This window comes from Pseudophryne corroboree, chromosome 3, assembly GCF_028390025.1.
Source record: "Pseudophryne corroboree isolate aPseCor3 chromosome 3, aPseCor3.hap2, whole genome shotgun sequence".
Taxonomy (NCBI): domain Eukaryota; kingdom Metazoa; phylum Chordata; class Amphibia; order Anura; family Myobatrachidae; genus Pseudophryne; species Pseudophryne corroboree.
The window spans coordinates 76,868,405-76,886,069 of NC_086446.1; the positions used below are offsets into that span (position 1 = coordinate 76,868,405).

At 47.4% G+C, this 17,665-nt stretch overlaps 1 protein-coding gene across 1 annotated transcript in view; it reads left to right on the forward strand.

The window, feature by feature from the left end:
- LOC135054793 (dentin sialophosphoprotein-like) overlaps positions 1-17,665 on the forward strand; it is a 69,877-nt gene that overhangs the window by 39,845 nt on the left and 12,367 nt on the right. Inside the window, exons 7-13 of the mRNA XM_063958129.1 lie at positions 8,186-8,299; positions 8,526-8,639; positions 9,466-9,582; positions 9,847-9,966; positions 12,360-12,473; positions 13,237-13,353; positions 14,589-14,705. Of these exons, the coding sequence (XP_063814199.1) occupies positions 8,186-8,299; positions 8,526-8,639; positions 9,466-9,582; positions 9,847-9,966; positions 12,360-12,473; positions 13,237-13,353; positions 14,589-14,705 (813 nt within the window). The remainder of the gene's footprint in view (positions 1-8,185; positions 8,300-8,525; positions 8,640-9,465; positions 9,583-9,846; positions 9,967-12,359; positions 12,474-13,236; positions 13,354-14,588; positions 14,706-17,665) is intronic.

Sequence of the window (17,665 nt, forward strand, 5' to 3'; positions counted from 1 at the left end):
GCCCCAACCTCTTAGACTGGCATCTGTCGTCAACAGGACCCAGTTGGATATCCAGAACGGACGGCCCCTGCACAGTTGTTGGTCCCGGAGCCACCAGAGCAGCGACAGACGGACCTCCGGAGTCAATGAGATCATTTGAGACCTGATCCGGTGAGGCAGGCCGTCCCATTTGGCTAGAATCAGCCTCTGGAGAGGGCGAGAGTGAAATTGAGCGTACTCCACCATGTCGAATGCTGACACCATGAGGCCCAGCACCTGCATCGCCGAATGTATCGACACTTGCGGACGAGATAGGAAGCAACGAATCCTGTCCTGAAGTTTCAGGACTTTCTCCTGAGACAGGAACAACCGCTGGTTGTGAGTGTCCAATAGTGCTCCCAGATGCACCATGCTCTGAGCAGGGATCAGGGATGGCTTCTTCCAGTTGATGAGCCACCCGTGGGCTTGCAGAAAACCGGACCGTCACATCTAGATGACGCAGGAGAAGTTCTGGGGAATTTGCCAGGATTAACAAGTCGTCCAAATACGGCAGTATCCTGACCCCTTGACGGCGAAGTACCACTGTCATCACCGCCATGACTTTTGTAAAGACTCGCGAAGCCGTTGTTAAACCAAAAGGTAACACCCGAAACTGGTAATGGCAGTTGCCAATCGCAAATCTCAGGTATTGCTGATGAGACACTGCTATAGGAATATGCAGGTAAGCATCCTGTATATCCAGGGAGACCATGAAGTCCCCAGGTTCCAAGGCCAGAACTATAGCGCGAAGGGTTTCCATCCGGAACTTGGAAACCTTCACAAACCTGTTCAATGCCTTGAGGTTGAGAATGGGCCGGGAGGACCCATTCGGTTTCGGGACTAGAAACAGCGGAGAATAGTACCCCCGGCCCCTCTGAGCAAGGGGCACCTGTACTACGACTCCTGTATCCAGGAGGGTCTGTACCACCGAATGTAGAGTGTTTGCCTTTGTATTGTCCAACGGGACATCTGTCTGGCAAAATCGATGAGGGGGTCGGTATTTGAAGGCTATGGTGTAACCTCGAGTGACGACTTCCCATACCCAGGCATCTGAAGTGGTCTTCAACCATTCCTGGGTATACCCTAGAAGCCGGCCCCCCACCCTGGGATCCCCCAGAGGGAGGCCCATCCCGTCATGCGGCCGGCTTATCTGTCTTGGAAGCTGGCTGATGGGCCGCCCAGGCTCTTTTGGGCTTAGGCTTACCAGGTTTGGAAGTGCGGGCCTGCTTGTTATACGCCTGACCTTTTGCTTTACCTGATGGACGAAAGGGGCGAAAGGAAGTACCTTTAGCCTTCGACACAGAAGGAGCAGTACTTGGCAGACAGGCAGTTTTGGCAGTAGCCAAGTCAACCACAATCTTATTTAAATCCTCCCCAAACAGAATATCTCCCTTAAAAGGGAGTACCTCCAGGGTTTTTCTAGAGTCCAGATCCACAGACCAGGATCTCAGCCACAATATCCGGCGAGCCAGGACTGACGTAGTAGAGGCCTTGGCTGCCAGGATACCAGCATCAGAAGCCGCCTCTTTAATATAACGAGAAGCTGTGACAATATAAGACAAGCATTGTCTAGCATGGTCAGAGGAGATTTCAGTATCTAACTCCAAGGCCCATGCTTCAATGGCCTCAGCAGCCCAAGTAGCTGCAATAGTGGGCCTTTGTACAGCACCCATGAGGGTGTAAATCACTTTAAGACGTTTATCCGTAGGCTCTTTTAGAGACGTGACGGTAGTGACCGGTAGAGCTGAGGAAACCACCATCCTAGCCACATGTGAGTCCACTGGAGGAGGCATTTCCCAATTCTTAGACAGCTCCGGCGCGAGGGGATAGCGAGCCAGCATCTTCTTTTGAGGCACAAACTTCGTACCCGGGTTTTCCCAGGGTTCCTGACGTATATCAATTAGGTGAGGTAAAACTTGTTTAATCACCTTCTGACGCTTGAACCTATCTGGTTTTTTAGGAGGAACGGATGGCTCGGGATCATCCGTAATCTGTAAAATTAACTTAATAGCCTCCAAAAGATCAGGAACATCCACACGTGAACCACCCTCCCCATCAGCCGTATCTGAGTCAGAACCTGTGGGGTCAGTGTAAGTGCCGTCTTCATCCGACGTAGCTGCAGGGACCACAAACGGTTGTACCGGCATTGGGTGTCCCATAGGGGGTGTTAGTTTATGAACTAGCGTATGCAGAAGCGTGGAAAAAGCAGCCCACGGCGGGTCATTATTTGCCCCCGTTGCCACCGTCCCACTGGGGGGCAAGGAGCCCCCAGAACCAGAGCCCAAAGCTGCTATATTCTCCTCATAGGTATCTGCGGCTTCAGCAACACCAACAGTGTGTTCAGCCCCAGAACCGTTACCCTCAGAAGCAGACATGATATAACTAGCAGTATCAGGTAACACAGTACAATTATTAGCAGCACTATATCCCTAAACCCAAACCCCTGCGCAGTGTAGTCAGCACCAGCAGAGATAAAGGAGAGATATGGTGACTAAATCACAGAGAAAAATACGTAATACAGTATATCTTTGTGAAAATCCTATATCAGATAAAACCTGACGCACCAAGCCCCCTCAGGTTATAGAATATAGGAATAGCAGGTTGAGTGAAAGACACAAAATGGACATCACTCAGCTATCAAATGCACACACAAATAGTCACAGTTTGTACAATGCAGAGGTTATTACTAACAATAATACTGCACTGGACTAGCTTACACAGCTATATAACAATAGATATAACAGTACACAGTAAGAACTGGATGTATATCACAGGGTAATTGTACTAGGAAACCCTGACTAAATGCACTCTTTCTTAACTAACACTGACTAAAAAGGCAGGTAGAATACTTAAGTGTCTTGTAAAGTCACAGCACTGGCAACCAGGCGGCTTTACACAGTAGGATTTGCCCAAGCATTCCCAGGAACAGTGAGCTGAGAGATAATGGCGCTGCAGACACTGCCAGGGAGTGAGGGAGAGACAGATATGCAGCTCCAGGGCGGGAACATTTGCAGAAAATGGCGCCCTGGGGCTGGGCGAGGGGCTTCAGGTCCAAGCTCTATCCCCCTGCTGGCAAAATCACCGGGTACTGCGGGCTCTAATAAAACGGTTTATAGAGAAAACCTGACCTGTCCTATGCCCTGGTGATCTAGTGGGATCGCCTATACTGCCACAGTGTCCACCGCCAGCGCGCGCGGCCCGCCTCCCACTAACCACGACGGATCGCGATAAAAACTGGGTCCCGCAAGCGGGACCCACTTACCACCTCCCGAAGCGCGGCCACGCGATCCCGGAGAGCCCCCGTCGTGTGTGCCTGACAAGAAGAAAAGCGGAGCCTCCTGCTGTAGTTACCCGGCAACCAGGGCTCGGGAGTGTACAGCGCCACTGGGGAGAGCCGGAGCTGCAGCCGTGAATGTCCACTGACATGTAACACTGCTGTTGCCCTTGAAGTCTTCACTTTTTTTCCTCAGAAAAAAAAGCTCTTCTTAGGGCTGCCTGGAGCAGCCCCTCTGTTAAGTGCCTGCTACTGCAGCACCAACTACAAAACTGAGATCCTGTGCAGGGAGGCGGCGTGATATAGGAGGCGGCGCTATGCATTCTGGGAACAGTCAAAGCTTTGAGCCTGTTGGTGCCTCGGATCAAGATCCTACTCTACACCCCATTGTCCATTCCTTGTGGAGCCCAGTGTACCCCGCAGCAGAAACAAAAGTTATCATCCCTTACAGACGAAGTCCACACTCTGGAAACCCAACAAAAAAAACGCTCTCTATATACCCAACTCACAACCACTAGGGCGGCCTTGAACGCTTTATTAGCCGAAAAAACTGAGTACTGTTGGTTAAAACAAAAATTCTATGAAAAAGAGTAACAAAGCTGACACACTATTAGCCAATAGACTGAAAGCTCGGAAAGCGCAAACTGCTATACCGGCTATAAAAGATGAAAACGGCTCCCTCCAATATAACCATGCCGCTATTAATTTTCTTTTTAAGACTTATTACGAGCGGCTTTACAATCTACGTGAAGTCCTGCTTCCTTTAAACATGACCCACCCAACAACCTCTGATTATCTAACATCCTCTGATCTACCTCGTATAGACTCAAACACCTCTTCGGACCTCGATAGACCTATTACCGACGAAGAAATCGATCTTGCCATCAAATGTCAGAAACCGTCTAAAGCACCAGGCCCGGACGGCTTCCCGATGTCTTATTATAAAACTTTTCAACCCTCACTACTTCCCCACCTCACAACAGTATTTATTTAATCATATATTAGACGCTTCTCCCTTTTACTCCCAAACCACTAAAGCTATTGTTACTGTGCTTCCAAAACCCAACAAAGATCCTCAACTAATCTCTAACTATCGGCCTATATCACTTCTGAATTCCGATCTGAAAATTTTCGCTAAAATACTGGCTAATAGACTTAATCCTATCCTTCCCTCACTAATACACCCTGATCAGGTGGGCTTTGTCCCGTCCAGACAGGCGCTTGACAACATCAGACGCATTGTCGATATCATTCATCACATTAATCTTAAAAAAATCCCATCTCTGGCGCTTGCTCTGGACGCGGAGAAGGCCTTCGACAGGGTCTCCTGGCCTTTCATGCTACAAACTCTGCAGCGCTTTGGCTTTCAAGGTAAATTTCTTCAGGTCATTCAGGCCCTATACCATAACCCTTCAGCATCGGTACATTCTAACGGCTTATTGTCAGACCCCTTCCCTATTTCTAACGGAACCCGACAAGGATTCCCGTTTTCTCCTCTCATCTTCGCACTTGTAATTGAACCCCTCGCAAGTCGCATTCGGGCCAACCTTGACATCTCTGGGGTCTCTATCAACCGCCCCCAATACACCATTTCCCTATTCGTTGACGACATTCTCCTTACATTGACGAACCCGACTATTTCCCTTCCGAATCTCTTTCGAGAATTATCCATATACGGCAATATCTCGGGATATAAAATTAATCAGACGAAATCCGAGGCCATATCCCTACATATCCCCAAACACGCTAAGTCTCAACTACAAACAAATTTTGAATTCTCCTGGTGTAGACATTCGCTCAAATATTTAGGGGTCTTCATCACTAAATCCTACAGCTCTCTCTATCAAACTAACTATCCTCCGATCATTAACTCTATCCTCAAAGATGTCCATCAATGGGAATCACACTTTCTCTCGTGGGTAGTGCGCATCAATGCAATAAAAATGAATGCACTCCCCAAACTCCTATATTTATTTCAGGCGCTCCCAATTCCGATCCCCCCGTAAACTCTTAGTACCCTCTAATCTTCACTATGTAAATTAATTTGGAACCACAAAAAACCTAGACTCCGATGGGATATCTTAGCCAAACACTCTCAGAATGGCGGCTTGGGCCTTCCCACCCTCCAGCGTTACTTTGATGCGACTAGGCTGAGTCAATTGGTCGCCTGGCACGCCCCGAGGCACACTAAAAGGTGGGTTGACTTAGAAAGTGATCTAATAGGCATCCCATCGATTTCATACCTACCTTGGCTTTCTCGAAAACATTACCCTCAATTTCATTCCCCTTCACCCACAGTAGAACTGATGCTTAGAAACTGGGAGAATCTGAACAAAAAACTGAAATTATCTACTTACCCCTCTCCTCTAGCTCCCATCTGGAACAATTCAGCATTCCCCCTGGGGCTATCTCAAGGAATAGCCCGCCCTTGGATTTCTGCAGGTGTCACTAGAATCCACCACTTTACAGGGACCCATGTCGTCAAATCGTTTTCTGACTTGCAAGATACATATGGTTTACCCAACTCTTTGCACTACCAATATCTACAAATCCGTCACTTTATCTCCTCTCTGCACTTGTCATACCCACTACCAGTCCACTCCCCTCTTGAGAGGCTTTACATATATAGTCCCTCTGATAGAGGCGCCATCTCTCTCCTATACAAATCCATCCTGAATCCCGAACCCCCCCCCCCCCCTTGAACCACAAAAACTGGCCTGGGAAACAGACCTAGGGCAACACCTTGAGGACGAGGAGTGGGACACAATTCGCACCACGATCTCACGATGTTCCATCAGTGTGGCTATCCGTGAAAATTCATATAAAATATATACAAGATGGTATTTAGTGCCGGAACGATTGCACAGAATCTATCCTGACGCCTCAAACCTCTGCTGGAGGAACTGCGGACAAGCGGGCACGTTCTACCATATCTGGTGGTCCTGTCCAATAATTGCTCGATACTGGGCGATGGTCCGCATGCTCTCACTCAGTTAATTGATTTGGCAGTGCCTCTCTCACCTGCTAACCTTCTCCTTTGTGCCACACCTGATCACATCTCTAGAGACTCAAATAAATTGATTCTCCATGTCTCTTGCGCAGCCAAATACCAAATAGCGTGCAACTGGAAAGCCCCAGAAGCACCCATCCTCCAAGCACTAATGAATAGGGTTTGGTTTATCGCAAACATGAAATACATCACTAGTCTCCAACATAACACGGTACAAAAATGTCACTCTCAGTGGCAAACGCAGGATTTGCATGGGGGGGTTTCCAGAACTGGGCGGAGCCAATCACGGGGGTGGGGACTGAGGTGACCCAGTATATGCTGGGTCCGTAAAACTAGTGTGTCGGTGTGTGTGTGTGTATATATATATATATATATATATCTACACATATATATATATATATATATATATACACATATATATATATATATACATACATACATACACACACACATACATATACACGGGTGGTCTTCAGTATGCCGGCGGTCGGGCTCCCGGCGACCAGCATACCGGCGCCGGGAGCCTGACCACCGGCATACCGACACTTATTCTCCCTCGTGGGGGTCCACGACGCCCCTGAAGGGAGAATAGAATAGTGTGGCGCGCGTAGAACGCCACCGTGCCCGTAGCGTGGCGAGCGCAGCGAGCCCGCAAGGGGCTCATTTGCGCTCGCCACGCTGTCGGTAAGCCGGCGGCCGGCCTCCCAGCGCCGGTATGCTGGTCGCCGGGAGATCGTAGTGAACCCATATACACATATACATAGCATATTAAACATGCATACATATACATATATATATATATATATATATATATATATGTACACACACATACAGTACACAGATATATACACATGTATATATATATATCATGTGTGTGTGTGTGTTAATATGTATGTTTGTATGTATGTATATATATACATGTGTGTATATATGTATGCACATGGATATATATGTACTATAATTAAAATAAAGTAAACTTTTATTGCACTTGCAAGTGCCACCAGGAAGACAGCAGGCTGCAGAGGACGCTAGACAGTCATTAATAATACTCATGCAGCTAAAAAAAAAAAAATTTTTTTTTTTTTTTAGTGGAGGGGGGTTTCTGGGTACTCGGAAACCCCCCCTGGGTGCGCCACTGACTCTATTTGGCTCTCCTGGTACAGACACCATAATTCCCCCCTCCCAGGTCTACACTAAATACAAGTCTCGACTAACAAATACTATTCCTCCCCCTTATCCCCCCCCCTTTTTATTTTTTTATTTTTTTTCTCTTCTCTCTCTCTCACTTTCCTTCTCTCTCCGCCTTTCTACCTCTCAGGCTCTTGACTCGGCAGAGGTTTCTTTTCCCTTTCTTTTCCCCCTCTTTCTTCTTCTTCTTCTTCCGATCTTTCTTCCTTTTCTCTCCCCTCCCACCTTGCTTAATACTTTTTGACACCATTACAACGTGGAAATCAACAGGCTCACGCATTTTTTGATGTTCTGTCTTATTGTTTATTACAAATTTCTTTACTGTTATGTCTCGGGTCTCTTCACTTGATGATATAAAACTACATACTCTCCCCTTTTATTTTTATTTTTTTAATTTTTTTTTTAAATATATAAGTGTCCGATTTTCTGTTGACCTTTCTGTAACATGTTCACCGATGGAATATCTTCCATACTGTTTCATGTTGTTATGTATGCATCTACTCCTTAATAAAATTTCACGATTTAAAAAAAAAACCAGATAATTGACAAGTGCCGCCAACAGCGCGCCCTACCCTGCATCGTTTTTTGCGGTGACACACTCCGCACACACCAAGTTACGGCCCTGTACCAAACAATACCTATAAAAAGGGGATGGATTAAAAATATATAATGACAGTGTTTTTAAATATCTCTAGGTCAGGTGGTTCTAATGACACGGAGACAGGAAATGAGGACACAGACACTGCTGACTCCTATCCACTGGATTCACAAGTTGAAATAGGCAATGACACCGAATTATTTTTTCTGCCGTGAGTACTGGATATTGCATATATAATGATAAATATAACAGAGCAGCACGGTTGGTGTAATGTTCAGCATTACTGCCTCACAGCACTGAGGTCATGAGTTGTATGGGCGACCTTGGGCAGGACGTGAGCGAGTGTACAAGATGAAAGGGGGGAGGGGACAAATAAAGGTGGAGGGTGAATTATTATACTGTAACTTTATAGTGTTTGTGATTTTATATATCTCTAGGGCAGGAGATCTGAATGACACAGATACGGGAAATGACACTAACAGTGAGGATTACACCTACGCACTGGGTGCCAATCCAGGAATACCCGCAGCCGCCACAGCCCCCGCTGCACAGTGAGTTCTGGTGATTATACATAAAGGGCCTGACTATGGGCCAGATTCAGACCTGATCGCTGTTGTGCAAATTCGCACAGCGGACGATTATCGAAAGACTGCGCATGCATATGCATCGCAATGCGCAGGCGCGTCGCCAAACAGCGACAGGATGGTGCAAAAATTTAGATCGCAAGGGGTTCGCTGGGTGATTGACAGGAAGAGGACGTTTGTGGGTGGTAACTGGCCGTTTTCTGGGAGTGTCGGGAAAAACGCAGGCGTTCCCAAGCGTTTTCAGGGAGGATGTGTGACATCATCTCCGTTCCCGATCAGCCTGTTTGTATCGCACTGTAGAAGTAAGTCCTGGGCTACACACAGACTGCACAGACTGGAAAAATCATCCGATGGTGAGTGAGTTGCGAACGGATTTGCAGCTGTCCGCTGTCTGGCGGAATTTTCGCACGGCATACACATGCATTCGCACACTTGCACGGGGTGGGTTTTCACTCTCCCCGGGCGGCAACTATCTGATCGCAGACCCAGAGGTCAGCATACGATAGCCATGTAGCTTTGTTGCTTCAGTTGTAGGCGCAGCTGAGTCGCATAAACCCTGGCGCAGCGGGAGGGGCCACAGTGTATAAGGTCACAGCTGTAGATGCTGAAACTATCGTCTATTTGGGATTCAGCCTCATAAAAAAATGTAAAACTGGGATAGCAATGGACAACTATAATATATTGGTATTTGGATGCTAGCGATCACAGACAGGTGGGATAGGGAGGGGGGGAGCAACAAAAGAGGGGTCAATTATTATAACTTTATAGTGTTAGTGATTTTATATGTCTTTAGGACAGATGGTCTTGATGACACGGAGACAGGAAATGAGGACACAGACGCAGCTGATGTGGAAATGTCTTACCATGAATTGGATATGGAGTTAACACTGAAAGACAACACAGCCCCAGAGTGAGTACTGCAGATTATACATGTAAAAGTCTAAAACTTTGATAGGTATGGGCAACTGTTATATATTCACATGAGCAGTCCGGGGATAATCGCCCCGTTTCATGATAATCAGCCATTGTGTACATACAAGACTTAGGCCCGCAGTTCCCAGCCAGACCAGCAGGTGTTGTATGGGTGACCTTCGACTGGAACGAAACAAGATTGCAGAGTTGGGAGGGGGTGGCGGGGATAATAAATATATAATGACAGCGTTTTTTTCTCTAGGTCAGATGATCTTAATGACGCGGAGACAGGAAATGACACAAGCACTGCTGATTCGGAACTCTCTGATGAATTGGATTTGGTCACAGAGATACTAAGTGGCGCCGCAGATCTTATTGCACAGTGAGTACTGGAGACATAAACGTCTAATACTGGTATAGGCGCGGACAACTAGAGCCGCAAGTAGACATTTTGGAGCCCTGTGCAGAAAGACACAGCAGTCAGCGTCTAATTACCGTATCTGCCAGGACTAGCCAATGGGAGTCTTGGGGGCGGCGGGCAGATACAGGAGATACACCCTGCTTGTGGGAAGTGGGTCCATCCTCCGCGACCAGCGCCATCTTTCCAGTGATATTTGGGATGATGGCGCATGTGCACTAGAGAGTAAAAGACTATGTCACAGTGCCTATATTGCGCAGATTACTATGTGATCTCTATAATAAGCGTATGTGCCAGAATGTTCTGTGCAGCTCTCCTCTTTATGGCCCTTCCAGCAGCCACATCTATAAAATAACAACACAAAACAGAGGAGGCGCACAATGGTGAAGTACGTTTTAAAACCAAAACTTTACTTCAAAGGATTAAAAATCACTCACATAGGTATTTGTGATATAATCAAATATCACAAACAGCGCATATTATAATAAGAACCTTTTGGTCCAAGCATATCCAGCAGCACTACCGGTGTTCGCACCGCGTCTGTGAAACTCGCTTCTGGGTCCTCATGATGTCACTACGTCCCAGCGTCAGCTGGCCCCGCCCATATGCGTTTTGTCATCGGTAGACACCCACTGATGGCGGATATGCTAGGTCCTTTTATAATATGTGCTGTTTGTGTATATATATATATATATATGTTATACACACACATTTATAGACCACTGCAAAAAAAAGGATTTGGACACAAATCCTCTTTAAACCACATTCATGCACTTAACTTGAGAGCTCGTTGTTATTCAGTTACAATACCCTTTATTAAATAACACATTTCAATATACTGCCATACTCAGGATTCAAACCCATAACCTGTTGAATTCCAGTCAAGCATCCTACTCATTGAGCTATCTGATGAATCTACTTGCACTTTACAAAAAAAATACAAAAATCAGCATTGCAATTGAGAAGATCTATGGGGGTCATTCCGAGTTGATCGCTCGCTGCTGATTTTTGCAGCGCAGCGATCAGGTTTCTACTGCGCATGCGTATGCACCGCAATGCGCACGCGCGTCATACGGGTACAAAGCGGGTCGTTGCTGAGCGATGGATTTAACGAAGAATCCATTTGCACAGTCGATCGCAAGGAGATTGACAGGAAGAGGGCGTTTACGGGTGTCAACTGACCGTTTTCTGGGAGTGGTAGGGAAAACGCAGGCGTGTCCGGCCGTTTGCAGGGCGGGTGTCTGACGTCAATTCCGGCACCAAAAAGACTGAAGTGATCGCAAGGGCTGAGTAAGTGCAGAGCTACTCAGAAACTGCACAAAATGATTTTGCAGAGCTCGGCTGCACAGGTGTTCGCACACTTGCAAAGCAAAAATACACTCCCCAGTGGGCGGCGACTATGCGTTTGCACGGCTGCTAAAAGTAGCTAGTGAGCGATCAACTCGGAATGACCCCCTATGTGCAGCCACCTATCCAGTCCCTTGCAGCCACACACTACATAGATCTGCTCAGCTCCGATGCTGATCATTTTTTCACAAAGAACTGTACATGGTAAGCTTCAAATATTTAGAATTCTCTAGCTTTCTGTGTAAGGGCAGATGGCTCAATGAGTGTCTGACTGCAATGCCACAGGTGATGGGTTCGAGTCCCAGGTATGTCAGCATCTTGAAATATAATAAAGGACAGTGTGACTGAATTACAAAGAGCTGTAAGTTAAGTTCATGGATGTTGTATAGGTATTAGGAAGGGGTCAGGGTAGGAGACAGGCAGTCATGACATGCTGGGCTTCAAAAAGGGGGGAAGATACAAGTGAAAGTAACTAAAACAGATAACTGACAAGTGCCGCCAACAGCGCCCCCTACCCTGCAGCGCTATGTGCGGTGACACACTCCGCACATACTGTACCTAGTGACGGCCCTGCAGACAATTATACCAAACAATACCTATAAAAAGGGGGCATATTATAAATATATAATGACAGAGTTTTTATATATCTCTAGGTCAGGTGGTCCTAATGACACGGAGACAGGAAATGAGGACACAGACACTGCTGACTCCTATCCACTGGATTCACAAGTTGAAATAGGCAATGACACCGATTTATTTTTTCTACCGTGAGTACTGGAGATTGCACATATAAAATCCTGAAACAGGGATGAGCACGGATAACTACAATAGGGCAGCACTGTTGGTGTAATGGTCAGCATTACTGCCTCACAGCACTGAGGTCATGGGTTGTATGAGCGACCTTGGGCAGGACGTGAGCGAGTGTGGAAGGGGGGGAGGGGACAAAAAAAGGCGGGTGGTGAATTATTATACTGTAACTTTATAGTGTTTGTGTTTTTATATATCTCTAGGGCAGGAGATCTGAATGACACAGATACGGGAAATGACACTAACAGTGAGGATTACACCTACGCACTGGGTGCCAATCCAGGATTAGCCGCAGCCGCCACAGCCCCCGCTGCACAGTGAGTTCTGGTGATTATACATAAAGGGCCTGACTAAGTCGGCGCAAGGAGACTGCTGTTGGGTAATGGGTCTATTTACTAAGCCCTGGATGGAGATGAAGTGGAAGGTGATAAAGGACCAGCCAATCAGCTCCTAACTGCCATGTCACAGGCTGTGTTTAAAAAATAACAGTTAGGAGCTGATTAGCTGGTACTTTATCTCCATCCAAGGCTTAGTAAATAGACCCCTGCTAATATGAGATACCGTGGGGCTAACACAAGGTTCCGCGCAGCTTCAAGTAGGAAGCTGCTCCGCCTGCTGTCTCTCCATGCACAGCCACAATCAATCTACGTCTGTCCTCGCACAGGAGTTGGTGTAACACACACTGAGGAAGCATAGCGGAACCTGGCAGGAGGAATAGCTGCGAATCGGAACACTTCTTGCACAGATCTGAGACTCACTCGCACACAGATGTACCGCAAGCCCCAGCGGTCAGCGTACGATAGCCATGTAGCTATGTTGCTTCAGTGGAAGGTGCCACTGAGTCGCATAAACCCTGGCGCAGCAAGAGGAGTCACAGCGTATGAGGTCACAGCTAAAGATGCTGAAACTATCGGCATTCCGGAATCAGCCCCATACAAAAATGTAAAACTGGGATAGCAATGGACAACTATAATATATTGGTATTTGATGCTAGCACTCGCAGACAGGTGGGATGGGGGGGGGACAAAGAGGGGTCAATTATTATAACTGTATAGTGTTAGTGATTTTATATGTCTCTAGGACAGGTGGTCTGGACGACACAGATACAGGAGATGCGGGTACAAGCGATGAGGATTACACCTACACGCTGGGTGCCAACCCAGGAATAGTCACAGCTGCCACAGCCCCTATTGCACAGTGAGTCCGGGTGATTGTACATATAGGGCCTGATTCTGAGTGGGAACAAGGTGACTGATGCTTGAAGCCGCAGCAGCCTGATTAGTACCTTATGCTGATGAGAAACAGTCAGATATCCCTTCTGCTGATAATTGGTAGAAGTCACTATCTGTGTGCGGGAAAATAGACCCGTCTGAGTCAGGGCTAGCCCCATAAAAGTGTAAAGCTGGGATAGGGATGGACTACTCTAATACATTGGTATTTCTGTTTCGGAGAACACTCTGCATTGTCTCCTCTTATTTGCTGCATCCCTGTAGCAACTGAGGTGAGCCACTGCACATGCGCGACGTCCGACCTAATGCACCGACTGAGCATGTGCGCCGTTACTTTGCGTCTTCCTCTACCGTCCTCCGGATGTTAAGGACGTGCCCCTGAGTTACTTCCAAGAAAGTACCATAGACACCGCTATGTACATCTAAGGCCCTGTGTCACCACCGCCCGCCACCTGCATTAGCCCGCTCCTGGATGGATCTGCCTTATAGTGTATAGTCCTATATGGTATCCGGTTTTTAGGTCGACAGTGAATAGGTTGACCACATGCACTACGATCGGGAATAGTGTCCTGCCCGAAGCATGGCGAGGGGACACAGTACACTAATTGGTGGTCCATGTGCTAAAAAATAAAAATTGACACCCCAAAAACCTTAAAAATGCATGTCAACCTTTTTATGCGTCGTCCATTTTCATGTCGACTGTTTGCTCATGTCGACCTTTTTCTTATGTTGATCTTGTGCAAGTCAACTTTTTGTGGTTGACCTAGACCAGGCCTGGCCAACCTGTGGCTCTCCAGATGTTGTGAAACTACACATCCCAGCATGCCCTGCCACAGTTTTAGCATTCCCTAATAGCAAAACTGTGGCAAAGCATGATGGGATTTGTAGTTTTACAACAGCTGGAGAGCCACAGGTTGGCCAGGCCTGACCTAGACACTGTTGACCTTTTTACTGTCGACCTAATGGACCATACCAATCCTATATTGTGTTGCATAACCCTGTGTTGCTTCCTACCCTGTTGCCCGACCTGGTTAATGTGCCGGAGCCTACGGCGCTGCGGATAGGAGGGGGCCCTCCTGGAGTCTGCCCACGGGCCCCCTCCTGGCATCATGCAAGTGTTGAAGGAAAGGAGAGGGGCACTACAGGGTGGGGAAATGTATTATACAGTCTCTATATAATGTCTATATTTGTATATATCTCTAGGTCAGGTGGTCTGGGCAACACAGATACAGGAAATGATGACACAAGCGATGAGGATTACACCTATACATTGGGTGCGAACCCAGGAATACTCAAAGCCACCACAGCCCCTATTGCACAGTGAGTCCTGGTGATTGTACATATAGGGCCTGATTCTGAGTGGGAATAAGGTGACTGATGCTCAAAGCCGCAGCAGCCTGATTTACTACCGTATGCTGATGAGATCTGGTCAAATACCCCTCCTGCTGATGAATTGGTAGAGATAGCCCTATAAAAGTGTAAAACTGGGATACGGATGTGATAGCCGGGGAGGGCCAGGTCACTCAGTGATTTTAAAGCATTGCACGCCAGGCCGTCTCATCACATAAGGCAGCAGTTTATTCACAGTTCAGACAGGATTATCACGACAATAACATTTAATTTCTTGTTCTACTCCATCCAGCATAATATTCATATGGGTTACATCAGATTACATTTCTTTTAATTCGCTTCACTGGCAATAACATCCGCAAACTGAGATTCATTTCGGTGCGTTCTCCCTTATTCGCTGGGGGCTTTATCTAAACAGGATATCTCATGGACACGTCACTGGGGGCCTTCTGCCACACATGGTTTCCTACCACTCACACAGATAGTCCTCTCCCAAAGACTCACACCTCCCGTCCTGCTTCTTGGGTACCCCTGAAGGTGGGGATCCCCTTTGTTCCTGGTTCCTTCCACTGTACTCTGCATACGGTGGTTCTCACACTGCAATCTCCATCTCTCACTGAAGCTGCTGGCTCTCCTGTTACACTGCAGATAGGGGCTCTCCCTCTCTTCATAGCAACACCCACACGCTGCTCTTCTCTCCATAATGCCAAGGACTGTGGAGTACCATGCTTGTTCCACAGTCCCCAGACTGCATTTCTCCTGGTCACTTAGCCTGTGCCCTCCATCTCAGTCCTCAGCTCACACAGAATTCTAGCCTGTGTTTCTTCCTTATCCTCTAAAACCCCCTACATGTGGCAGGGTGGTCTGCGAGAACTGGTTTAACTGGTTTTGGGGCCATAAACTCCTTCACTCACTGATAATAATTAAATGGCTTTTGGAACTTTTCAATATGTGTTAACATTCCAGTATGCCACACGGATGGACTACTATAATACACTGGTGCTTTTGTTGAGGAGAGCACTCTGCATTGCCTCCTCTTATCTGCTGCATCCCCATAGCAACTAAGTTGAGCGACCTCCGACCTAATGCACCGACTGAGCATGTGCACCATTACTGTGTATCTTCCTTTATCGTCCTCCGAATAGTAAGGCTGTTTCCCTGAGTGACTCCCAAGAGGAGAAAGTACTATAGACACCGCTGTGTACACAGAGCCGGATTAAGGCAAGGCACAGGAGACACTGTACCCCTGGTCCCCCTCTGTCAGAGCACACTGATATCACCAGCTCTCCCTCTTGTGCACCAGTAGAAGGAAGAACCTGGCAGCCAGAATGCAAGCAGGACAGCACAGTGCTTCCCAACCAGAGGAGAGAGAGGAGGGGGAGAGGGCTGTAAGTGACCCAGGAATCCCAGCTTATTCCCTATGCCACCATACACAGCAGGCTATGTGTAAGAGTATCTGGGACTGGAGAGTGAGACACACACAGAGTCCACCTGAGTCTCGTCCCAGTGTGTAATGAGTACAGAGGCTGCTGATATTCTTGTATGTGACAAGATAGATGATACAGTAGATTTTATTTTTCTATGTGTATCTTAAAAGTTTTTAAAGCTGTCTTTGCTCCACTGCAAGAACTTAATAAAATAGTTATCTCTCAATTATGTAGATCTTTAAACAGTATCCAGGCATTTGTAAGCCATTAGTTTAAAGCTAAAATACACCATTGGTTTAACTTTGTTATACTGTACAGAATTTAATATACACTACCCAAGCTACAGTCCCCAGCACACTTCTGCACTTGCACTGTGCAGTCCCATAGTGGGGACGGACAGGATGAGAAGTAGAGACGGTGCTGACAAGATATGGAGGGCTGGAGGTGTGGTGCCGGCCAGGGGGGTCTTAAGTGCCCCCAACCCCTCCGAAGGCTTAATCTGGCTCCGTGCATACATCTATGGCTGTTATGTCACCACCACTAGCCTTTTGGTGTATTCCACCTCCCGCGACCTGCATTTACACACTCCTGGCTGGATCTGCCTTATTGTGCATAGTCCTACATTGTACTGCATTAACCTTGTGTTGCTTCCCACCCTGTTGTCCTACCTGGTTAATAAACCAATCCCTGGTTACGCTATTCATCGTATGGACTGATCTCCATTACACACCGCTGACACCTATCCACATAGGTTCTGGCAGTAATATAGACACTAAGGTGGATATTAACTAAGCAGTGATAAGAGCGGAGAAGTGAGCCAGTGGAGAAGTTGCCCCATCAACCAATCAGCAGCTCTGTATAATTTTATAGTATGCAAATTATAGATGTTACGTCAGTGCTGATTGGTTGCCATGGGAACTTCTCCACTGGCTCACTTCTCCGCTCTTATCACGGCTTAGTAAATGTTCCCCCTTAGGGCCTGGTTCCGAGTTGCGGCTGAAGGCGCACGCAGCAGTGCAAATGGCCTACAGACTAATTCCCAGTCAACATCCGTGAGGATGAATTTGTAAGGCATGGGCGTATCTAGAGAGGAGGGGACCCGTGTGCAGTCTCCAGGTGTGGGCCCCCTCCTCTCCCGTCCCATAGCCGGCAGCAGCGCTGTTAGCGCCCTGTCTGAGCACTAGAGACTCTGGCACAGTGCCAGAGTCTACAGCGCATGGGCAAGTCTCCAAGAAAATGGCGCTGCTGCTGGCTACGGGACGGGAGAGGAGGGGGCCCACGCACGGACACCAGAAAGGTAAGTATAGAAAAAATGGGTGCAGTGTGGGTCCTCTCTGGACCAAGGGGCCCGTGTGCACCCATTATAGATACGCCACTGGTGTTAGGGATGAGAGCTCCCGTGATACTGGTTGGTGCATCCTTATACTCCACTGTCTCTTGCATCATGAAAACCTGAACAGCCCTATGGCAGGTGCAGCGTCTCAGTCTGATAGCAGCCTCCTA